Genomic DNA, 25,764 nt, shown 5'->3' with positions numbered 1-25,764 from the left:
CGTATTTGTACTGAAAACACATCTCCACCAAGGATCGAAGGGAACAGTGAGTGTATAATCAGAATGGGGCAAGTCAAATAAAAATAATTATAATTTCTGTTTCTACTGGATGTAAGTATCACAAGATCCTTCAGACTACTTTCATAGGTCCCCATGTCCTTTTAGATTGATTTTCTTACCTGTACATCCTTTCAACACTAGAGCTAATTTTCCATCCACCCAGTGGGACTGTATTAGTACAGGTCCCCAAGAGATTTTATTAGCCATTTAGAAGCTTAATGGCAACAGAACAGAGAGAGACAGTTTTCTGTGAAAATCAATTCTTATCCCTAATAAAACATATGAGGGCTCAGCATTTATTGGGATTTTTAACTAAAACTATAAAATTCAGAACTTGGGAGCACAATCGGCACTTTCTTCCAGCTTACCTGTCTACGCAGGTCCCTGGTCTTCTTGGTCATTTTATCTATTGCAGAATTGAGCGCATCACTTCTTTCTTTACGTCCAGCCTGGAAAGAAAGGAAAGAGATATACTTTTTAGTGATTCACAAGGAAATTTAATAATAGCCAATAGCCATTTATGTTAAAATCAACATTGAAAAAACAGTTGTTTTTTTTTAGCTCAAAGTTGGAAAATACTTGTAGGACAGGGGAATTTGGCGCTGTTCACAAAAACATAACCTAACAACTCTTAGGCTCCACATCATTTGATGATGGGAATTGAGGAAGTTTTACCAAAATATGAGGAGCCAAGAGACAAGACTTTCGCTCCAAGTTCCACTTGAAAAATTAAATTTATATTTTAATTCAAGGTTCAACATACAACAATTTCATTAATGAACTGCAAGCAAGAACAGGTTACACCTGATTTTTATAAACTCTGAGATTTGAAGAATGTCAAAATGTGAAAGATGGCACCTGACACAAAAACAATGTAAAAAAATGAATTTTAAAACTAAGGTGTACCATGAATTAATAATGGTTCAGAGTTAATAATGACTATGCAGCTTGAATAAGAACGCTTTGTAAGATTATTTCAGCCATATTTTTTTTTTTTTTAACTCTAGGCTAAGCTTAATGCAATTGCATTGCACAGAAAAGAACATTTTAGCTAGTCTGAGAGAGGTATGTAAATCAGTCTTTCTTCAGAGGTCAGGGGGTTGAGTTGAGATTTATCCTGGAGACCATTCTAAGTAGAATCAAAATTGATGGTAGCAGAAAGAAAGGAACAAAGGGGGTTAGTTATCATAGGAAGGGCTAGTAGCCATGTGCTTGGAAATACCTAGTAAAATAAAACATCAGCTAGATAAAATTATGAAGTATATTGAAACTTTTTTCTTACAATGCCCAGCCAACAAATGCAGCTTTCTGTAAAACACACAGGAGAGACACAAAAGACAAAGGAATTTAACCCAGTGTTCTACCCTTGGGTGCCCTTAAGATAAGGTATGGATACGTCAACAGTACATAAGCCAGCACAGCAGATGACTGGCTGGGGATGGGGAGATGTGGTTATGTGTTTTCTGGGTTTGTTACTCACTTTCTCTTTCCCCCCATCTAGTAAGAGGGGACGATGACATATGTCCCTCTGCCCCCATTTCTATGGACGGAAAAGAGAAGGAATATTAAGGGATATAGGTTATTTAGCAGAGGACAGAAAGGAGACAAAAGAGGACTTATGAATTTTAAGAGTTGAAATAGTGATAAATTGATATGATCACCATCAATTCTGGTCAGGGTCACATCCCTTACCTTTTCCCCAATCCTTCTATACTGCCAATAAAACTAAGCAGTCCACTAAGAACAATGGGTAAAACAAAAAGAGTCTCAACAAAACTAATTCAGGTATGAGAAAATTTCTACCTGCAGGAATAAACTGATTTATTCACAGCCATCCGTCAGAAAAGAAAGTGACAAGTATAATTAGTTACTGACAATCTCAAAGATCAAAATAGCAGGATCTAAGGCAAAGGTGGCTAAAACTGAATTAAAAAAAAAAATCAAACTGACCTCATAATTAATGCTTTAATCAGGAAAGTCTTAGCACATTCCTTAGATACTCAAGTACTCCCAAGAAAATTTCTCTAAATAAACCCAGTAAAGTTTGTCATTGTTCCTAGACATGCTTTGGGGGTAGTTCTAATAGATTCTTTGTTCTAGAAAACATCTGTTATCTGAAACCCAAAGGCTGAACTCAATGACTTCTTGATAGCCCAATCTCCTGTAACCTCAGTGCCCAGAAATTTCCTCAATTTGGGTAGGATTCACTTTGAAAGTTATATAAAAGAAAATCCTTAAACTTGACTTTTGAGGAAATTATAGTCACACAACAAAATTCCCTTTAAGATGCAAACACACCATGAATCTGTTAATTCTGTCAAACTACTTTAAAAATCAATTTGTTTTTCTTGTTACTTTAGGAAATAAGAGGTTTATGCCTCATTAATCAGGAGGGGGCAGTTCAGAAGCAGTTATTTACTGAAGCTTTTAGGTTATACTATACAGACCTCCTTTTAAATTAAAGCATCCCTTTAAAACATACAGTCCAAATAGCAAGTTTAGGGTTCCAATCATTTAAAATGCAATAGGGATGAGTGTACACACATATACACACTTACAACCTTAACAATAAGCTTGACGACAGTAGAAAAGCTTATTGATTTGTAAAAACAGAATTTTATTTCCCTTTGAAATTAAAGCTGTTAGGGTTTTTTAATTTCTGGTTTTAGGTTGGCCAAAATAAGTTTGCTCTCAAATGGATCTTTAAAATAAGTGACTCTCAGTTCTCACCTAACTGAGAGACTCTATTCCACTGAGCAGAGAGAACACCTACGTTCACTCAATTTTGATACGTCTGTCTCTTCTAAGCAGTGAAAAGGGCTTGCTAAGAAAAAGATAAGGCATGTTTGAGGTTTTAACATAAAGCTTCTCCTCAGTAAGTAAATACCAGCTGAGCTGAGGAGAGGCAAAGGTTATTAGCTAGAATTCTGGCTAAGACAGTGAAAGCGCTTTCAAAACCCATCTTGAACAGAAGCTCTATTTATTTAGACACACTCTTTGTTGAGCAGCTACTATGCATCCATTGGAGTGGGCAGGACTAGCCACCATAATCCTTCTCTCAGAGGCTTTATAATCCGAGGTAAAATAATTCAGAGTAACGCCTAATTCAGTAATACTTGGTATCGTGCTGGGCCTGACAGGAGCACTGAATGATGTATTGTTAAGTCCAGGTAATAAGTAAAAGCTATGCAGAAGGTTATATTTAAGTTAGGCATTCATTTTTAAAAAGTACTAAGAACTAGATTTTCCTGGAGGATTTTACCCATTTTGGTGGTAACATCTGAAAGAACAAGCTTTTTTTTTTCTTCTAAAGAACTGACTTCTGCCTCGTAAAGAGCAAGCATTCTCCTATAACAAATTCACAACATTCCCAACCACTCATACCTTTGCCTCAGTTGACACCAGGTCTCCCTGCTATGGCGAGTGTATATGTCCACCAATTCCTCACCCAAACCCTACCCACCTCTCAAGTCCTTGACTGCACTCCAACCCTTCCCTTTGGGAAGAGATGAAATAAGCAACAGCCAGCCAGGAAGGGATAAAATACGTCCCCTGGCACTGCTGGTGGCATCTCAAGGTGCCTTTTAGTCCCTAGAAATGTGACAGTGCTTCCCAGGGGAGCCACAAAAGACTACTCACCTAAAAGGTAACGGCACAACATAAACTCAGTACTTCCATGGAGAAACACACAGTGAAAACTTCCACTGTGCTTCTAAGGGAAAAACATGTTCTACTTTGAAGGGTCAACATGTTCTCTTCAGGGCTCTCTCTTGCCAGAGGCTTCCTTCTCTTCGTATTCTGCACACTCTCCCTGCTGGAGCCCAGCCATTCCCGTTACTTCATTATTACGGTCACTCTGCCATCTTCCACGCTAGGATCCATCCACACACATTTTAATTCTTCAACATGCCATGACCTCTCTCATCTACCTGGAATATTCTTCCCCGCTTCTTCTAATTCCCATACAACCCTTTAGATGAGATAGTGCACTTCTTTGTAGAAGCTTCTTCTAGCTACTCTCAACTCTAAGTTCAAGTTAGATATTTCCCTGGACTGCTCCCACAGCAGCTCATACTTCCCCTCACAGCCATTTTCAAACCATACCCTGGGATAATTACCTGACCTGTCTCTCTCCCATTGGACATGAATGAGAAAACAGTGACCAGTTAGAGACATATTTTAAAGTCATTAGGACTTAATGTATGATCTACATGGCAAATTATCAGTCTCCTGCTTTCATGTTATTAGTGGAAATACAAGTCTTTTCAAATAACCCCAAATACTGCTTTCTGTCTTCATTTTAATCTAGTGTAAGGGTGGAGAGAGTGGCAGAGGAAGGCAAAATCCAATGTTTTAACCCCGAAACACTTAAGGACTATTTAAAAGGAAATAAGAGGGTATGACGAATTCAGAAGGGCTAACTAATTCAGGAAGGTCTAATCAGATACAATGCTTCCATCAGCCACCAGAAAATTCCACAAAATTTAAAAATTAAGAACCATGGATTCCACAAAACCCAAGTCACAACGGGCATCTGGGGAACCCTCCACCCAACCCCCAAGACAATGAGACAGAGAAAGGAGCAGAGCAGTCTCATAAGCCCCAGGCACACAAGAGGAAAGCGAGGCTGTCATCTAGAGCAGAGGCCTTTCGGGAAAGCAAGGGGCGAGGAAGTGATGTCTAAGGCACTGCTGGAAAGCTTCAGAGAATGGGGGGGAGGGCCCTCTAATATTCACGAGACTCTCAAGAAAAATGTTTGAAAACGAAGGGAGTCAATCCATGTCTTCATGAGTATGACTGAAATGAAAGGTTTGCTGTGGACTGGGCAACACCTTATCACGCAATAAACATTCACTGAATAACATGAGAAGCAATTTGACCCTGGTTGTTCTTCCTGGCCCACAGATGGCTGACAGGCTCTGCACATGCTGAATGTATCCGTCACTGGGAGCCTTAGGCAGAGACGATGTAGCTCAACATTAGACATACGACGGTGACACACACCTGCATTCCCAAATTCCTTTCAAAGAGTACCCTCTCCTTAAGAAGCAGAGAACAAAAGTTTCTAGTTTGCCTACTGTTACCTAGTTCATCCTAAAAATTTAAAAACTAGGTAGGGAGCTCTAAGGTTACAGATATCACCCCACTTTCCTTCTCTTCCCCCCAGAGAACAGAGGGTTAAAAATGAGCTTTACTGGTTTGTCTGGATATTTTCTCAGATGACAGCCAGCCGTGTATACCTAACCTTTAGATTTCTCTCAGCTCAGTGCTGCATTACACCTGAAAATATGCCCAGACATCTGTCTAGATGTCCTATCAGTTCTCGTAAGTGTAGGTATTTTCAGCTCTGGCCAGAGACACATGCTAGAACATGGCTTGGAGGTATTCCACCACGGCGGACATTCCACCACGGTGTAACCACACCAAGTCCAGTTCCACGGCTGCTACAGCACAGAACTGCTAGTAATAGTATCACAGTGAATTTGTGACACCTTTCCACCAAATCCTGGGAGGTAAGAATGAGCATGTAAACTATTCCTTTCTATTTCTGGGGGAAAAATGACAAAATCTATGATGGAGAAAAGTTAGCCAATACTAAGAGGGTCCTGGCACAAATTGAAGCGCATAGCTGAGACACTCCCATCTCTTTTTCTTTGTAAAAAAGATAGTCATCATCTACATGTTAAACAGCTGCTGTGCATAAGCTGGGAAGTTCTCAGAAGCACCAACAAGTAAATAAAGCAAGTAAGAATACAAACTAAGTATATAAAGGTCATCGAATAAGACAAATTTTGAAGCTACCAATAATCCAGAAAAAAAGACTCAACTGTAGGGATACTTCAGAAGGATTTTAAAATACTCAGTTACCTGGTGAAACTGGGCGAAGATCTGAGATGAACCAGGGAACTCTTTTGGTTTCTATGTTGATTTTAAAAAAACAAAAAAAAAAAACCTTTCTAAAGGGCTCTGATCCTCTTTGTCCTACTTAAGACAATGCGTTGGTTAACAGGGAACCCTTGTTTACTGAAGTTTCCACAGCATCTCATGTTCACCAACTGGTGCTGGATCTTTAGCACAATATGGTAAGTGTGTGTTTTTCTTAATATTAAGAAAGATTCTTGACAGTTTTGCCCTTCACTAAAATTAAGTATACAGAGCAAAAAACAAAACCTTTAAAAGACAAATGACTAACTGAAATAAATATTGTAAAATACCTTGCAAAGTTAATTTCTTTAATAAACAAAAATGTCTTTAAAAATCTTTAAGAAAACGACCAATTTTACGAGTGGGAAGCAGAATGAGCAAATGAAATACACAGTCTATAAAAAAAAAATAACAATATATCTCCAAACAAAGTGATGCTCAATCTCACTCACAATTAAAGAAGAACAAATCAAAGAGAGCATTTTTTACCTATCAGATTCCCAGATATTTTTAAAGTTTGCTGGCTTCCAATATGGTACTTACGGGGTTGAACAGGTGGCTAATACACACTTAGAGAGTACTGTGGAAAGCATAAAATAGTTTAAAACTTTTTGGAAGGTAATGTGGCAAGGTCTATCAATTTTAAAGATACACACCTCCTACCCAGCAATTTTATGGTTAGAAACTTATATATAAACTTGCCTAAGAATGCAAAGTTATTAAAAGGATATTCATTTTACACTGTCTGCAAAAGCTAAAGGCCTCAACAAACTACACGACCGTAAATTATAGTAGTCACATAAGGGGAAAACTATGCAGCCATTACATACATACTCACATCCATAAACATATGTGGGGAAAAACTATGAAGCCATTAGACAAGACAGACAGACACCCCCACCACACACACACACTCCATGGAACACGCACAGCAGGACAGAATCAGCTCCCACAGGAGCTCAAGCCTTTGCAAGTCGCGTTTTAGCAATATGGGGACAAACATCTCAACTGCAGCTATAATGTTAACATGCTGCTATAGCCTTTCATAATAAAAAATCATCTTTCTCTCTTTGGGCCAAATTTTTTTATTCATTTTCTCTGCATTGACGCTATCACATTTTTTTGCTTGCCTTAGCACATGCCGCCGTCTCTACTCCAAAGCACATTAAGAGGGTTCTGAGGGAATGCCATTTCCAAGCTTCAGCAAACAAGACTTGCCAGCATCTAGCTAATATACATGCAAATTAACCCCCTTTAAATTTAGCCAATTGGGTCAAAGAGTCCTCTAAAATTGTAGGGATTCTTCCAGAAAACAAGAATGTGTATCTTACTCTTAATTCTATCCTGTGCAAATGGCTTTGTATAGCCTGTGACCATCTATGCAGGCAAGAGGAAACACATCTAAATAGAAAGCTACTTGAAATATAGAGAGGGAGAAGCAGGAAGGACAAATTCAAACTTGGCTATGTTTCAGAATAAAAACACGAAGCCTGTCACGCACAGAGGAAAGGAAAACATGAACACAATGAAGCCACTGGCAGAACAAAAGTAGAAAAGGGCTCGGCAATATAAAATTGGATCACTCTGCACATCAATCAAGACTTCAGGATAGTTCTGTTTGGTTGGGTTTGATGTCTATGGTGGGAAAAATAAAAGATCTTTGTGGTTTAAATGTACCTCTGCCCAAACTTCTATGGCAGATTTTCCCTCACCTAATGTCTAACTCAGGTACACCACCATAAGATTTATTCACTAATTCCTAGCTCTGGGCACAGAATACAAGGCTAGCACAACAGAATTAGGCTGTCACATGATCCTAGCCCTGCTACCCCCCAACAGCAACAAATGCCAAAATCACATGCCTCCAAAACTAGGATTAGAAACCCCAAACTTTATAATCACAGCATCAAAAGAAACACAGCTCACCAATACCCGTTCCTATAGCTTTCTCTGTCATATTTACTAACAAGAAAACAAAAGGACTTTTAAAAATCAAAATCAATCAAGGGTAGGGATGGGGACAAGAATCCAATCAAAAATGGAGATTCTTAGAGCCTAATGTGGCATGTCTTCTTTTTAAAAGGTCTGTGAGAGGATCCAAGATAGTAGAGTAGATAAATTCTGTGCTTGCCTCCTCCAGTGACCACATTAAAATTGTAACTAAATTATAGAACAATCAATGTGAAGAACCATCTGAAGTTTTATAACGAAGGATATAAAGAAGACGACACATCGAGACTAGTAGGGGGGCAGAGATGCAGATGGGCTGGCCCCACACCTGCTGTGAGGATGACCTGGGCCTGCACCAGAGCCCCTCCCAAGAGGCCATAGAACCAACATACCTGGAGGTTGGCTTCAGATCACAGCAGAGTACCAGCCAATTAGCCCACAATGGCATACACAAAGGGCAGTCTCAACAGGTACCAGAGTCCGATAGAGTGAATCTCACTCCATGGGAAAAGTAGCCCGCCACAGCAATTTGTAAGCTGTGGATGTGGCCAAACTCCAGTCAGTCAGCCTGAAGGTCAATCCCAGCCATTGATATGTCAATAGCAATCAAGGCTCAACTATAACAGTAAGGCACACAGAAGTCACACAAGGGACACTCCTGGAATACCTGACACAGGTGACCAGGAATACTGTGCCACTGGGCCCCACAGGGCACCTACTACTTAAGGCCACACAGCCAAGACTGGGAGACATAGCAGATCTACCTAATACATACCGCGTTTTCCCCGAAAATAAGACCTAACTGGAAAATAAGCCCTAGCATGATTTTTCAGGATGACATCCCCTGAACATAAGCCCTAATGCGTCTTTTGGAGCAAGAATTAATATAAGACCCAGTCTTATTTTCGGGGAAACACGGTAGAAACAAACACAGAGAAGCAGCCCAAATGAGGAAACAAACAAAAATATCCCAAATGAAAGAACAAAACTCCAGAAAAAGAGCTAAACAAAATGGAGGCAAGCAACCTACCAGATACAGAGTTCAAAACAATGGTTATAAGGATGCTCAATGAACTTAGGGAAAATAGATGAACTCCGAGAACTTCAACAAAGAAATAGTAAGCATAAAAAGGGACACAAAAACCATAAAAAAGAACCAGTCAGAAATGAAGAATACAATAATGGCAATGAAGAATGCACTAGAAGAAATCACCAGCAAACTAGATGTAACAGAGGATTGAATCAGCAATTCTGAAGGCCAGGTAGCAGAAAACACCCAATTGGAACAGGAAAAAAAATAAATTAAATCAATCAATCAATCAATCAATAAAAGAATAGTTTAAGAGACCTCTGAGATATCAAGCTTAACAACGTTCTCATCATAAAGGTACCAGGAGGAGAAGACAGAAAACAAGGGATTGAGAAACTATTTAAAGAAATAATGACTGAAAACATTCCTAACCTGGTGAGGGAAATAGACATATGAGCCCAGGAAGTGCAGAGAGCTCTAAACAAGATGAACCTAAACAGGCCCACACCAAGACGCATTATAATTAAAATGGCAAAGATGAACAAAAAGAGGATCCTAAAAGCAGAAAGAGAAAGGCAAATAGTTACTTACAAGGGAGCTCCCATTAGATTGTCAGCTGATTTCTCAATAGAAACTTTGCACGCAAGAAGGGATTGGCATAAAAATATTCAAAGAAATGAGAAGCAACGGCCTACAACAAAGACTAGTCTACCCAGCAAGGCTATCATTTAAAATTGAATGATAATGAGCTTCCCAGAAAAGAAAAGGCTAAAGGAGTTCTTCACCCTAAACCCGTATTACAACAAATGTTAAAGGGAGAAGAAGAAAGAGGAGGAGAAGGAGGAGGAGGAGAACATAAAGATGAATAATGAAATGGCAATAACTATGTAGCTATCAATAATCATTTTAAATGTAAATGGATTCAATGTTCCAATCAAAAGACATAGGGTAGCTGAATGGATAAGAAAACAAGACCTACACATATGCTGGTTACAAGAGACCCACTTCAGATCGAAAGACATATACAGACTAAAAGTAAAGGGATGAAAAAAGATATTTCATGCGAATGGAAATGAAGAAAAAGTTGGGATAGCAATACTTACATCAGACAATAGACTTCAAAATAAAGGCTATAATAAGAGACAAAGAGGGACATTACATAATGATAAAGGGAAAGGGATCAATACAACAAGAGGATATCACTCTTGTAAACATTTACGTACCCAACATAGAAGCAACTAAATATGTAAATCAAATATTGACCGAATAAAGGGAGAGATCTACAGTAATACAATCATAGTAGGGGACTTTAACACCCCATTGACACGAATAGACAGATCTACCAGACAGAAAACCAACAAGGAAACAGCAACCTTAAATGACACCCTAGACCAGATGGATTTAATTGATATTTTTAGAGCATTTCACACCAAAGCTGCAGAATATACATTCTTTTCAAATGTACATGGAACATTTTCCAAGATAGACCACATGTTAGGACACAAAACAAGTCTCAATAAATTTAAGAAGACTGAAATCGTATCAAGCGTCTTCTCTGACCACAATGGTATGAAACTAGAAATCAATTACAAGAAAAAAAACTGAATAAGACACAAACACTTGGAGCTAAATAACATGCTACTAAACAATGAATGGGTCAACAAGATCAAAATAGAAATTAAAAGACACATTGAGACAAGTGAAAATGATAACACTACAACTCCAAAATCAATGAGACACAACAAAAGCAGTCCTAAGAGGGAAATTCATAGCAATACAGGCCTCAAATAAAAATCTCAAATAAACAATCTAACCTCACTTAAAAGAATTAGCAAAAGAACAGCCAATAAAGCCCAGAGTGTATAGAAGAAAGTAAATAATAAAGATCAGAGCAGAAATCATCAACAAAACAGTCGAAAAAGACAATAAAAAAGATCAATGAAACCAAGACTGGTTATTTGGAAAGATATTAAAAAATGATAAACCTTTAATCAGACTCATCAAGAAAAAAAAGAGAACCCAAATACAATCAGAAATAAAAGAGAAGTGACAACTAGCACCACAGAAATACAAAAGTTTATAAGAAAATATTACAAACAATTATATGCCAACAAATTGGACAACTTGGAAGATATGGATAAATTCCCAGAAACATACAATCTTCCAGGACTGAATCAAGAAGAAACAGAAAATCTGAACTGACCAACTACTACTAACAAAATCTAATCAGTAATAAAAAAAAAAACCCCAACAAATAAAAGTCCTGGAACGGATGGCTTCACAGGTGAATTTTACCAAACATTCAAAAAAGAATTAACAGTAATCCTCAAACTATTCCAAAAACTCAAGAGGAGGAAAAGCTCCCTAGCTCATTTTAAGAGGCCACCATTACCCTGATTCCGAAACCAGACAAGGACATTACAAAGAAAATTGTAGCATGACATCCCATGGATGCAAAAATCCTCAACAAAATATTAGCAAACCAAATCCAGGAATACATGAAAAAGATCATACACCATGATCAAGTGGCATTCATTCCTGAGATGCAAGGTTGGTTCAAATCACAAATCAATTAACTTGATACACCACATAAACAAAATGAAAGATAAAAATCATATGGTCATATCAAGAGATGAAGAAAAACATTTGACAAAATCCAACATCCATGTATAAAAACTCTCAGCAAAGTGGAAATAGAGGAAACATGTCTCAAAATGATACAGGCCATATACCACAAGCCCACAGCTAACATCATACTAAATGGGGAAAAGCTAAAAGGGTTATTCTTAAGATCAGGAACAAGACAAAGATGTCCACTTTCATTTTTATTTAACATAGCCTAACCACAGCAATCAGACAAGAAATAAAAGGCATCCAAATTGGAAAGAAGTAAAACTGTCATTATTTGCAGATGACTTACTATATATATATAGAAAACCTGAAAGATTCCACCAAAACAACTATCAGAACTGTATAAATGAATTCAGTAAAGTAGCAGGATACAAAATTACTATTCAGATGTCAACTGCATTTTTAAACACCAATATGAACTGTCAGAGAAATTAAGAAAACAATCCCATTTACAATTGCATCAAAAAAATAATAAAGTACCTAGGAATAAATTTAACCAAGGAGGTAAAAGACCTGTGCTCGGAAAACTATAGGACACTGAAGAAAGAAACTGAAGATACACATAAATGGAAGCATATTCTGTGCCCATGGAAAGGAAGAATTATTGTTAAAATGTCCCTACTACCCAAAAGAATCTATAGATTTAATGCAATTCCTATCAAAATACCAAGGGCATTTTTCACAGAACTAGAACAAATAGTCATAATGTATATGGAACCACAAAAGACCCCAAATAGGCACAGCAATCTTGAGGAAAAAGAACAAAATTGGACATATCATGCTACCTGATATCAAACTCTAAGGCTACAGTAATCAAAACAGCATGGTACTGGCATAAAAAGAGACACATAGATCAATGGAACAGAATAGACAGGCCAGAAATAAACCCACGTCTACATGGTCATTTAATTTATGACAAAGGAGGTAGGAACGTACACTAGGGTAAAGACAGTCTATTCAATAAATGGTGTTGGGGAAACTGGACATATATATGCAAAAAAAAAAAATTAAACTGGACCACCTTCTTACACCGTATACAAGAATAAACTCAAAATGGATTAAAGACTTAAATGTAAGACCCAAAACCATAAAACTCCTGGAAGAAAATATAGGCAGTAAACTCTGACATTGCTCTTAGTGGTATTTTTTCTGATCTATCTCCTTGGGCAAGGGAAACAAAAGGAAAAAAAATAAACAAATGGGACTACATCAAACTAAAAAGTTTTTACACAGCAAAGGAAATCACCAACAAAACAAAAAGACAGCCTACCGAATGGAGAAGTTTTTTGCCAATATACATCTGATGAGGGGTTAATATCCAAAATTTCTAAGAATTCATACAACTCAACACCAAAAACAATCCAATTAAAAAATGGGAGAGGACCTGAACAGACATTTCTTCAAATAGTACATACAGATGGCCAACAGACATGAAAAGATGCTCAACATCACTAATCATCAGAGAAATGCAAATTAAAACCACAACGAGATATTACCTCACACCTGTAAAGCTGGCTAATATCAATAAATGAACAAACAAGTATTGGCAAGGATGCAGAGAAAAAGGAACCCTCACACACTGTCGGTGGGACTGCAGATTGGTGTTGCCATTACGGAAAACAGTTTGGAGGTTCCTCAAGAAATTACAAATAGATCTACTTTATAACCCAGCAATTCTATTTCTGGGTATTTACCTAAAGAAACCCAAAACATTAATTTGAAAAGATATATGCACCCCTATGTTCACTGCAGCACTATTTCCAATAGTCAATATACAGAAGCAACCCAGGTGCCTATCAATAGAAGGCTGGATAAAAAAGATGTGATACATATATACAATGGAATATTACTCAGCCATAAAAAAGAATAAATCTTACCATTTGCAGCAACATACCATGTTTTCCCGAAAATAAGACCTAGCCGGACCATCAGTTCTAATGCATCTTTTGGAGCAAAAATTGATGTCAGACCTGGTCTTATTTACCGGTCTTACATTAATTTTTGCTCCAAAAGATGCATTAGAACTGATGATCGGCTAGGTTTTATTTTCGGGAAAACACGGTAGATGGACCTAGAGGCTATTATGCTAAGTGAAATAAGTCAGACTGAGAAAGATAAATACCATATGATCTCACTTGTATGTGGAATCTAAAGAACAAAAATAAGCAAACAAAACAGAAACAGACTCATAGATACAGAGAAACAAACTGATAGTTGCCAGAGGGGAGCGGGGTTGGGGAGCTGGGTGGAAAAGGTGGAGGGATTCAGAAATACAAATTGGTAGTTACAAGACAGTCACAGGGATGTAAAGTACAGAATAGAGAATATAGTCAATAATATTTCAGCAACTATGTGTAATGCCAGGTGGTACTAGACTAATTGGGGGGATCACTGCATAAATTATTTAAAAGTTTAACCACTATGTTGTACATCTGAAACTAATGTAAAATAATATTGAATGTTTAACTGAACAGAAAAAAATTTTTTTAATTAAAAAAGAAATGGAATAGAAAACACAGGGAGTTTTTACAGTCCAGGAAAGAAAGATCACTCACTTCCTCAGGTTGGAAGAAAGGAGAACAAGGCTTTAGAGATGGATTATTAGAGGCTGAGGAGCTGGTCCGACGGGAACTCCCACCTGAAGGACTTGAATCTAAGGAAGCGAAGGACAGGACATGGAAGGAATAAAAATATAGGTGATATTCAGGGGGTAAAACAACTTAATTGGGATAGTAATAAAAATAGCTCAACAAACACTGAGTATTCACTAAAAGGAAAAAAAAGGCCTTTGAAAGAAAAGATTCCCAGCAACACAGATATACTGTACTTATTCACACTGGACAGTGGTCCCCTGTGATTGCAACAAAACTCCAGGAGCCTAGAACTCTGAGTGCTCTCAGATCTGGCTCTACCTGCGACTATCAGCTTGCTTTAGCGCACCTCCAACATGACAGACAGATAAAGCCATCAATCCTTACATACTCTATCTGTCTCAGTCAGACAGGCTCCATTTCTTTCAAAGATAACAAGCTAATGTTTAGCACCAAACTCCAGAGATTTTTTTTTCCTTTTTAGAAAAACAGCAAATCGGGGATGGCCGGTTTGTTCAGTTGGTTAGAGCATGATGCTGGTAGCACCAAAGTTGCCGGTTCGACCCCCACATGGGCCACTGTGAGCTGATCCTACCTTTAAAAAACAAGCAAATCAAAAATTTAGAAGAACAATTACATGTTTGCCTCCAAATATATGCATGTTTGAAAGCAGTGAACAACTCGAGGATTTACCATAATCTTCTCCCATCCTCTTTCCCTCGCCCCTCCAAAAAAAAAGACTAGTAAAACCCACTTACTCTAATACAGTTTGTAAGGTTGCCAACTAAGGATCCCAAAAGCTTCTTAGCAGGGGATATACTCAGACCCACAAAATCTAGGGCCTCTACTGTAAAAATTATCATTCTTTTATAAATGTGAGGAGATCTTCCAAGTAGCGATCAAGACTGGCACCAACAGGTTTATTTTACTTTATTTTATTTTTAAGGAGGGCGCAGCTCACAGTAGCCCATGCGGGGATCGAACCGACAACCTTGGTGTTTGTTATTAGCACCATGCTCTAACCAACTGAGGTAACCAGCCACCCACAACAGGTTTACTTTAACATACTTCTACAGAGCACCTCCATGCAACACCTCTGGTGCTGGGGTATGACAACTTTTGGAGTTGGGCATGATTAAAGAAACATTTGCCTTTTTAATATAAAGCACAATCAAGCTCCATCTCTACCACAAAAGAATAGAAAATTCCACGTATATATCTGTACATCTGCTTCTCCAAGTAGGGAAATAAGTCTCCCTAATCAGCAACACATATTAACCCATATTAAACGTAAACTTTCACGCAGAGGAACGCAGGTGACGACAACACATAAGCCCGCCGCCTGGCTCACTTATCTGCGTCAGCCCCTTTATAGAGAGGAGGAGAGATGGACAGCTTAGATTTTACTTCTTTGCCTTGTCACGAACAACTAAAGCAGTGAAAATTTAAACAGATGATATGTATAGTACCTTCCAGAGGTTGTACTGCCACTTTAAGTCAAAGGCATATGTGTACGGAATAAAGCTGCTCTGAAATGATACCAGGAAAAGTTTAATTCAGAAAGAACACTGGTTTGTTTAGTCCTTTTAGCTAAAGAAAGATAAAGATCCAAAAAAGTGATACAAAATTCCATCAATGGGAACTGTATACTGCACCAATTTTAAAGTAAACACCACGTCATCTTTGGTTCTACTGCCTGAACCTTTTGAACCCAGAGAGGGCAAGTGAGCAAGATGGCTGGTGACCCAGACAGAACTGAGCTCTCTCTGGGAATTGTGACACTGTACTGCTGCCCACTTCTGCAGATGAATCAGAAAATAACGACTCTTGATGGCATTGGTGCTTCTCTGGGCAATTTTCCTTGACCACAAATGTGTCACCATGGCACGGGAATGATGTCATATAGGCATTTCCCATTTGTTAATATAGAAGAGGAAGGCCAAGCAGTCTGGAAGGCAGAAAGGAACCAAGAGTCTAAGGGGAAGGAAGGAGATGCTTTTCCTTCTAATTTTCACACACGACTCATTCCTAATCGTGGTTGCTCTGATCCAATGGACTCTAAAATGCTTTTCTCCACATAGAACTGAAGTGGTTACTTCAGGGAAGAATTTAATCTAGCTCCTCCGCCCGGCAAAGGTTTTATTTCATCAGAAGGTGTCTGACTTCAATAAAGAACATTTACAGCAGCCCAAGGGCTTCTGTTCCTTTAAAAAAAAAATTAAAGAGACCACCTTTATCAGCTTCCCCAAATTTTCCGCTTGGAAATTTTGGGAACAAGTTCCTGTAGAACAGTAACTCTGAAACTGAGGGTCACAGACCCTGTAAGAGTCTGATTAAACCTTGTTCACAGACAAATGCACGAGCAACAAAATTCGAGAAGCCAGTCTATAGACCCAGGTTAAGAACGTCTAGCCCATGGAGAGACAGACTATGGAAAGCACCAAGGTCAGCGGCGGGAGTGGCATCCCTGAGGTCTGCCACAGGACCTCTCCCTCCCTTTGCTAACCAGCAAGCAGGAAAACGATGGGAGCGCTAGTGCAGGCTCCTTCCTAGGAGGGGTTCCACTCACAGGCAATTTGAGCTTGGGGAAAACGTCTTAGGGAGGTGCTGCAGTCTCAGACCCTGCCTGTCAAATCTTTCCTTCCTCTCTGCCTTCAGAGGTGTCATACCTGCCCTGTGGTCTGAAGACTGTCGGTCCTCAGGGTATTCCTGCTGTCTCCTCTCTTCCTTTATACTCGCCAGGCATTTCCCCCAGTAAAACTCATACCTCTAATCCCATCTGGGGGTCTGCTTCTAGAAGGACTCAAACTATACACCTGCAGTTGCTGCCATTCACAGCACCTTCACACAGGATCCCGGGGAAGAGACCTTGATTTCCTGCAGTCCTCACGCTAGTGCCACACTCCAACACAGAAACTGTATCCCTGAAAACAATGACTTCTTAGACTTGCCCAGTGGAATAAAGCCCCTGGAAGCCAACAAGCCAAAGATGTTTCATAGAAACCATGGGTCGTTTTGAGATTTCTGCTTCCAGGTGCGAGACAAGACCCACCAAGGATAAGTACCAATGATATGAGAGAAAATGGCATGGAAGGCCACATCAATAAGGTACGATGTGTAAGAGGCCTTACCTTTGTCAGGCCTGAAAATATGACCCTGACTCATGCTAGAAATATCTGTCCCATTCATACAACACTAAACATGGAGCTGTACATTAATAACCAAGCTCTGAAAAGTGATGACACTATTCAACAGGGAGAAGACAGTTAGTTAGGTTAAGTACAAACAGCCAAAGCAAAAATCCTATTCCAAAGAAGTATGAGTAACCTTTTGTATGCACTAGAGAGAGTCCCACAACAGTACGAGACTCTGAGTCAGTTCTGAAGTGTGCGGTGTGACCTACTAGGTGTGCGAACAAATGCTCTGTTATTTGAGTCCCATAATGGCCCAATCCCAGCATCAGATGAGACTTTCAGTTGAAGGAATAGATGCGATTCTGAGGTCCATACAAGGGATTGTGTCAGAATTCAGCCACGCTGTATCACTTGCCCTAAATCATTTCTGTTCCACTGTTAATACTTAGGGAACGCGATACTAAATGATTCTATGAACCTACCCTTTTCTCCTAGTGACTGAAAAATCAGCATATTTTTTAATCAGCACTGTGATAAAACATTGTTATAAAATAGGACAAATCTATAAAATAGGAGAAATCTTTTAAATTAGAGTTTTCCTGAAATACTCAAAAGAGCAAAATAACCAAATGCTTTTTGCTTTGTGAGGTTTTTGGTTTTGGGTCCCCCCCCACCCCTTATTCTTGGTTTATGATGTTCGGCTCTTAAGGACAAAGAAGCCAAACCCACTTAATCTAATTTACCAACACACTGAAAGTAAATCGTAATCATACTTGTATTTTAACCAGGCATGACAACAAGGTGATTGAGTAGCTGCCCAAACTACCAGAGCAGCGGGCACTAACTTGCATAGACTGGCGTTAGATCAGCACTTCATAAATCGTGCAGGCTCCTGTCCATTTAGTGGATCTCTCTATGCAGACTCGGCAGGCTAACACTGGCTCTCGCAGCATTAAAAACCATCACTCTGCTAACTCAACTCACTGTTCAGACGGCCTTCTTGAATGCAGCCTTTATTACAACCTCACGGCTGCTCCCTTACTGAAGGAATACCATGTTTTTAAGTCAGGAGTTCTTCTTTCTCGCTTTATTGTAACTGGGGGTCTTACAACGACCCGCTACTGTTACAAAGCACAGTGCTTTATAACAGTAAAGCTTCTGGAAAACCCAAACAAAAGACACGTCACCCGGTGACGTCAGCCTATATACAGTTCTGTGTGGTCGCAGCACATAAGCAAATCCATTCTTGTGCCGTTTCTCGGAAAAGCTTTTCAGTAAATGCACTCATGCTGCTCCAGGAGCTCTTCTCTGCAACAAGCCGCCCATCTGCCATCAACAAGTTAAGACCGAGACAACTAACAGCTGCGGAAGGCAGAGACTGACGCTTTGATTAACCAGCTGAGCAGGGCGAAATTAATAACTTATATTCCGAACTGATTGAAGGGATCAGCGTGGTCACAGAAAATGTAACCAATGCTGTTGAGAGGAATATCCTAAGGAAAAAACAACTCACCCTGGTGGATTCAATTTTACTCAGAAAGCCTGGGACACAGAAAACAGGAAACTGGTGAAAGGCTCCAGCATGGAGCCTTTTACAGACTCACTGCGCTGAGTCTAACAACCACGACTGAATGCAGCCTCCAATGTGCTCAGAAGAATGGGTAAGTCCATGCATTTCTGTGTCTTGTACAGTCAGCAAGAAACCGTGCTTTTTAAAATAAGCCACTGAGTTCACCTTTTATGAGGGAAGTCACTGTCATTTTTTGGATTTTGAGCTTTAGGTAAAAGCATATATTGCTGATGACAGGACATGTTTTATCTTCTTTCTTAATGGTTTAAGTTTCGTTCCAGTCAGACTAACAAGGTTAGTTTTTCTGCAGCAAATGAAAAATAAGTGATATGCAGTGAAATCTTTCGCCATAATGTTTTTGTTTTTTAATGGCTCATACGTTTTGATGAAAAATATCCTATCTTCTTGTTTTCCTTAAATTATATTCTGCAGGCTTACATTTCAAGTGGCCATTCGGGGCCCCTATGCTGGCAGCAATATATGCAATGAGTATGGTTTTAAAAATGCTGCCTGCCCTGGGAATGGCGTGTCCACCCAAATGCCGCTGTGAGAAGCTGCTCTTCTACTGCGACTCTCAGGGCTTCCACTCGGTGCCAAACGCCACAGACAAGGGCTCCCTGGGCCTGTCCCTGAGGCACAATCACATCACAGAGCTCGAAAGGGATCAATTTGCCAGCTTCAGTCAACTTACCTGGCTCCACTTAGACCATAATCAAATTTCAACAATAAAAGAAGATGCTTTTCAAGGACTATATAAACTTAAGGAATTAATCTTAAGTTCCAACAAAATATTTTACTTGCCAAACACAACTTTTACCCAACTGATTAACCTGCAAAATTTGGACCTGTCTTTTAATCAGCTGTCATCTCTGCACCCAGAGCTCTTCTATGGCCTTCGGAAGCTGCAGACCTTGCATTTACGGTCCAACTCCCTGCGGACTATCCCAGTACGCCTATTCTGGGACTGTCGTAGTCTGGAGTTTCTGGATTTGAGCACAAACCGTTTGCGAAGTTTGGCTCGCAATGGATTTGCGGGATTAATCAAACTGAGAGAGCTTCACCTAGAGCACAACCAGCTGACGAAGATTAATTTTGCTCATTTCCTACGGCTAAGCAGTCTGCACACGCTCTTCTTACAATGGAACAAAATCAGCAACTTGACTTGTGGAATGGAGTGGACCTGGGGCACTTTAGAAAAGCTAGACCTGACTGGAAATGAAATCAAAGCCATTGACCTGACAGTGTTTGAAACGATGCCCAATCTTAAAATACTCCTCATGGATAACAACAAGTTAAACAGCCTCGATTCCAAGATCTTAAACTCCCTGAGATCCCTCACAACCGTTGGCCTCTCTGGCAATCTGTGGGAATGCAGCCCTCGAATATGTGCTTTGGCCTCCTGGCTGGGCAGTTTCCAAGGTCGGTGGGAACATTCCATCCTGTGCCACAGTCCTGACCACACCCAAGGAGAGGACATACTAGATGCAGTCCATGGATTTCAGCTCTGCTGGAATTTATCAACCACTGTCACAGCCATGGCTACAACTTATAGAGATCCAACCACTGAATATACAAAAAGAATAAGCTCCTCAAGTTACCATGTGGGAGACAAAGAAATCCCAACTACTGCAGGCATAGCAGTTACTACTGAAGAACACTTTCCCGAACCAGACAATGCCATCTTCACTCAGCGGGTAATTACGGGAACAATGGCTTTGTTGTTTTCTTTCTTTTTTATTATTTTTATAGTATTCATCTCCAGGAAGTGCTGCCCTCCCACTTTAAGAAGAATCAGGCAGTGCTCAATGATTCAGAACCACAGGCAGCTCCGATCCCAAACACGACTCCATATGTCAAACATGTCAGACCAAGGACCGTATAATGAATATGAACCCACCCATGAAGGACCCTTCATCATCATTAATGGTTATGGACAGTGCAAGTGTCAGCAGCTGCCATACAAAGAATGTGAAGTATAATATCTACCCGTCATCAAAAAGTACATCAGATAAGTAACCTATTTTACATAGTAGGGGCTAAATAAATATCTAATTTTTACCAATGGTGACATTAAGTCTAATTTTCAAAACCAAGTGGAGACTTAAGTTTTTGAAGTGTTGAAGTGTTTTTAATTTTTTTTAATGAAACCATATTTTAAGTGTTAAATGAAGCAATGCTCACATTAATTTGCACTCTTGTTGGAAAAATCTAAAAATGCTTACTTCAAAATAAGACATTTTATGTATGTGATTATATACTATTGAGTGTAAACATTTACATTAAGGTCTCCATATGCTATTTTTTTCTATTGAAAACAGTTTGGAAAGAAACTACTGAGCAGGAAAAGATATGGATCAATACTCGGTTGATCATTGCTTTCCATCCCAAGTACCACAACAGGCTTGCTGCTTAAAAGGAGACCTAGTAAAGTTCTCTTGTATGATAATTTGGTATTTACTCAAATCTACAATTTACTGCCAGTGTGGGAAGTAGCATTTCATGTATGCTGAAGACTGGTAAATATTAAACACTCTTCTTCCAGAGTTTTTGCCTAGGTTAATAGATATTATCAAAGTCCACATCAAGAAATCAGAACCCTTTATATAATTCTAATAAGCTGACTCTAATATATTTCATCAATGAATCCAAGTGATTGTGGAAAGGTCTGATTACAATGAAATCAATACTAAATAATTACACTGACTTTGTATCATACACCTCTAGTTTAACTTAAAAAGGACATGTTGATTTTTATGGATTTAGACAATTATTTTAAACTAGTATTAAATTACCATTTTACTAATCAGTTTACTAAATTCTATATCTGCATTTGTATGTGAAAAAATATTTAGAAATTATTTTGGAGAGAAGAGAGTCAACAGTCCTATGACCTGCTCCCTCTAGTTGGAAAGCACACAAAAAATTCCCTCCCCCTCACCTGTCATGGTCAAAGATGCCTTGACAAAGGGGTTAAACCCCTTCTGCCTTTTCCTGATCTTCAAACCTCAAAGAGCCAAATGAAAAATAATTGGCTAGCAACAGGCATAACACTGGTTATCATCAGAATATATTATAAAGGAACCATTAAAAAATTCACTTTCTAAATATTATATGCTAAAACTTGGCCTTTTAATAAAGATACATAGTCATACTGTAACAGCAGTGCCTTCTGAGTGAAGGGAACAACATATTACTGGGGCAAACGTTCTCATGGTAGAACACGCTACACGTTTATGCAGCCACACAGTGGTCACCCGAAGACGGCACGGAGGTGAGGGGGGGAAAGGGAAAAGCAGCATTTTGAAATCTGACTCGCAAAAAACAGCTTAGCTGAAGTTAAAAGGCAGCCAAAAATGAGGCACATGGGTAGCTGTATACAATCTGCAACAAACAGGCGAAAGCCCGAGGACCTGCAATTGAAAGGGGGGGGTTGGTGCCCCTCTTAATACAAACATTCCATAATTAACAAATGACAATATGCCATACTTTTCATGCAGAAAAGAGCCACAAGTATCGTGTTTCTTCGATTATGATTTCTATGGAGAAACTATAACATACTGGGATTCAGTTGCAAGTTACCAATTCACACAGAATTTTTCCATAAACAAAATTCCATGTATGTATGTAACAGCAAAAACCAAGAAATTAGACTACTGACTTGATTTTGGAAGAATGAGCATCTTTACAACTGGCATTTTACTGTATGTGAAAAGGGCATAATAAATCCTTAGAGAAAACCATTACCATAAAAAAAAGTTCTCTTTTCCTTAACATGACTATTTACATGATATCCTTCATTCAAGGCATATTTTCTTCCCTGGACTGAAATGAAAACATGTTAAGACTACAGTTTAACCCATGAGATTCCACTGTAATTAATTTTTTTCTTTTTAATACCAAGAGAGGGGTGGGTGTCTACCTACATTTCAAAGAAAATGTGTCTCAGTAAAAAGCATGCAAGATCATACATTATGGTGAAAATGTGCTCTCTATATTTTTCAAGGTGGGTAGATTAGTTTGGCAAAGTCTCAGCCCAGTCGACTTCAGCTGATCTTTAGCAGTGAGCATTTTATCTCTTGTTAAACCAGCCCCAGGGCCTGCCTGGGCAGGGACAGAAGCTGATTTTACGGCATAGAGCACAGCTCACTGCTTCCCTACAGAAGGGCTGGATCAGAAACCCCCATTACAAATGAGAGCTCCACAAGCTAAAATTTACCAACTCATTTATCAGGGTAACCACAGCCATTTGTCAAGGGAAAGCTTTGTCACAATACAACTGTGTCCTGAACACTCAAGATTCCACTAGCCCTGAAGGATAGCAAAGGAGTATTTTCCATCATTTCAACCACAACCAAAATTAATGGAGACTGTGAGTAAAAGGGTGAAAAGTATTGGCTGGGTATCCCCACATTAATCCTAAAGATTACAGTTAGTAAAATGGACCATCAATCAGCAAAATCCTTAATGTATGTAGAAAATTGGAAAAGCAAGCCATTTAGTAATTCAGAAGAACAGCATAGCTAAGGCCAGCAAGGCATACTTTCAAGTTGAAAATTAACTGATTTTTTTTTTTTTTTTGGTCCTCCATTTTTTGGGTAATGCTCTCTGAGAAAAGTGAGTAACAATGCCAAACAGCATTTTCCTTTTTCATTAAAGCGCAAACACCCTTTTGAATTGCCCATGGAAGGCAGGATTCCATTTCATTTTGGTCTATTTGTGTTTCGGTATCAGCACAGGTTTGAAGATGAGCCTGTTAGTCTTCTGTGCTCTCTTTACCAGCTGGCTAGGGTGCAAGGGCATCACAGCTACACTGCAGATCCTGCTAACGCAATGTTAGGGCTTTTGTTTCTCGGTTTAGTTTTATCCTCTTCAGTCTCTTCTCTCCCCCCACCCCTTTTATTTCATTTTCAAGGTTAGAGGGAAAACGACCACTTAATCAAGAACCAGAAAAATAATTAAATCTCTCTAGAAAAAGGAAAGTTAAAGAAGGTTATGATTCTGTACCCACTTAGTAACCAAGAGCTAGTTTGGAATCATTTATATTCATTTCTGTAGCTTGCCAGGGATTTCAATCACCTTTCTGAAATGAGAGTGGGCTGACAAATTTGCAAATCCATACACCAACACAGAGAATACCCACTGCCAACATCAAATAGCAAAGATACTAATTTTTTAAGCCAAAAATCTGCACTAACACATGTAATTTCTTAATGTGCCTAAGTTAATTTCTGTACTAATTCAATGAATGGAATTGACTGAACTTCCCAACTCCACTAATTATTAAAATCCATCTGCTTATTCTGATGCTAGTCACCAAGAGCTAGACTCTATCTTTCCAGTAAAAATGGGCCCCATGTAGCACTAGGTCTGAACCCTAAAATTCAAAACAGGCCTATCATTTTCTTACAGCATACTTCCTATACACAACTACCGAGGGAAAGAAAACTGTAAATGCCCTGTTCTCTCCAAAGTGTGGATATCAACATGAAATTTTGAAAGAATATTTTTAGAAGCTGACTTACATTACCATTTTTCTAATAGAGCAATACAGTGACAGACCTGTCTGAAAAGTCTGTTTGTCTCAAAAAGCACTTTAACCTTTTCATCTTACTGGTTAAAGTGCTTCAACCAGAAAAAGATAAAGGTGTAAGGCCACCCATAGGTAATTACATAGTTCTGTTCCTAACCTAGGGCAAACTTGAATAATTTAAGGCAAAAAAACAAACAGAAAATGATGGTTTAAGCTTTCATACTGTTATTGCAAACATCTGGAAACATCTGCTACTCTTTCCACTAATCTATCCTTCCTTGGTAATTAAAAAAAAGTTTGATCTATGGAATGTTTGTTGAAACTTCCTATCAACACTGAGACTGGAAACCAAAAGTACAGTCTAAACACATTGTGTTCAATAACCTTTAGAGCCATTTGTTTGGGGGGTGGGGGTGGGCAAATGGGTTGGGGGGGAGGAGAAAATACTATTACACTGGAGTCTGAGGAGAAACAGTAACAAAGTGCAGTGTACAGCAAAGTTTTGTTATTAAAATTGTGTATACTGTAAAAAGTGAATGTCTTTTTTTTTTTTTAGCTTTTCTTTGGTAACCTGTCAATTTTGATATGTGAAACCTAAAACACCATTTGTGACAGATATAGAAACCTGAAATGAACAGTTATCTTATACCATGTTCTCTACAATGCCAAATGTGCCAGTTGAAAAAAGGGCAGCTAATGATCACCTGTCTTCATTCAGAGACAGGCAAAACTAGGCTAAGTAAGAAGAAGGTGAAGGTAAGGGGAGCAGGGTAGGGGCTGGCTAAAAAGCCACCACGCCAATAAACAACTGTCATGCAATAACAAGCTGCTCGGTCACAAGCCTTAGCAAGTGGACAAACAGCTGTCCGTGGGGCTCACAGGCCTCAGGTTGGCCACCACACCCACAGTGCTGTCACAGTGCCTTCTGGGGGCTTCCAAAAGGCACTCAATGGCCTATCCCCAGCAAATAGCACCTTGGTGTCCACTTCAGGGATCCACTGGGGGACATTCCAGCAGCACCTGAGAGGGACGGCCACAGGTGCTGACCTTGCTGGGATCTCTAGGATCCATCCCTACACGACCTCCTCTACCCCAGATGCCAGCTCACTAAGTAAGGAGAGGAGAAAGCATGATGTTTATTGCCCCTCAATTGGCACAGGTAAATATCTCCAGGACAGAACGCTATGCCTGGGCAGCAGCGGGGCAGAAACTGCCCTGGCCTCGAGGAGCTCACTGCCAGGAGTCTGCCATACTTGCCAGGATGGACTTCCTGCTTCTTCAGGCCCAGAGCACTGCAGCAGGACCAGACAGGCAGGAAGAAACAAGGCTACCCCTTCCCCAAC

At 39.3% G+C, this 25,764-nt stretch overlaps 2 protein-coding genes across 5 annotated transcripts in view; one reads left to right on the top strand and one right to left on the bottom strand.

The window, feature by feature from the left end:
* The window catches only part of CTNNA1 (catenin alpha 1), a 229,159-nt gene that overhangs the window by 43,126 nt on the left and 160,269 nt on the right, over positions 1–25,764 (bottom strand). For all 3 annotated transcript variants that reach the window (XM_033095903.1, XM_033095902.1, XM_033095901.1), the window contains exon 8: positions 429–509. In XM_033095903.1, coding sequence (XP_032951794.1) covers positions 429–509 — 81 coding nt within the window. The remainder of the gene's footprint in view (positions 1–428; positions 510–25,764) is intronic.
* Positions 18,339–24,835, top strand: LRRTM2 (leucine rich repeat transmembrane neuronal 2). 2 transcript variants are annotated; one of them, XM_033095906.1, is made up of 2 exons: positions 18,339–18,982; positions 19,752–24,835. In XM_033095906.1, the coding sequence occupies exons 1-2, from the start codon at positions 18,953–18,955 to the stop codon at positions 20,868–20,870; spliced, it is 1,149 nt and encodes a 382-aa protein (XP_032951797.1). In that variant the 5' UTR covers positions 18,339–18,952; the 3' UTR covers positions 20,871–24,835. The 2 variants fall into 2 exon arrangements, with proteins under 2 accessions (XP_032951797.1, XP_032951796.1); XM_033095905.1 differs by having other exon boundaries at positions 19,324–22,305.

Source organism: Rhinolophus ferrumequinum, chromosome 24 (assembly GCF_004115265.2).
Source record: "Rhinolophus ferrumequinum isolate MPI-CBG mRhiFer1 chromosome 24, mRhiFer1_v1.p, whole genome shotgun sequence".
Classification (NCBI taxonomy): Eukaryota; Metazoa; Chordata; class Mammalia; order Chiroptera; family Rhinolophidae; genus Rhinolophus; species Rhinolophus ferrumequinum.
Note: the sequence above shows the minus strand (reverse complement) of the source record. Positions and strands in the feature narration are given on the sequence as shown.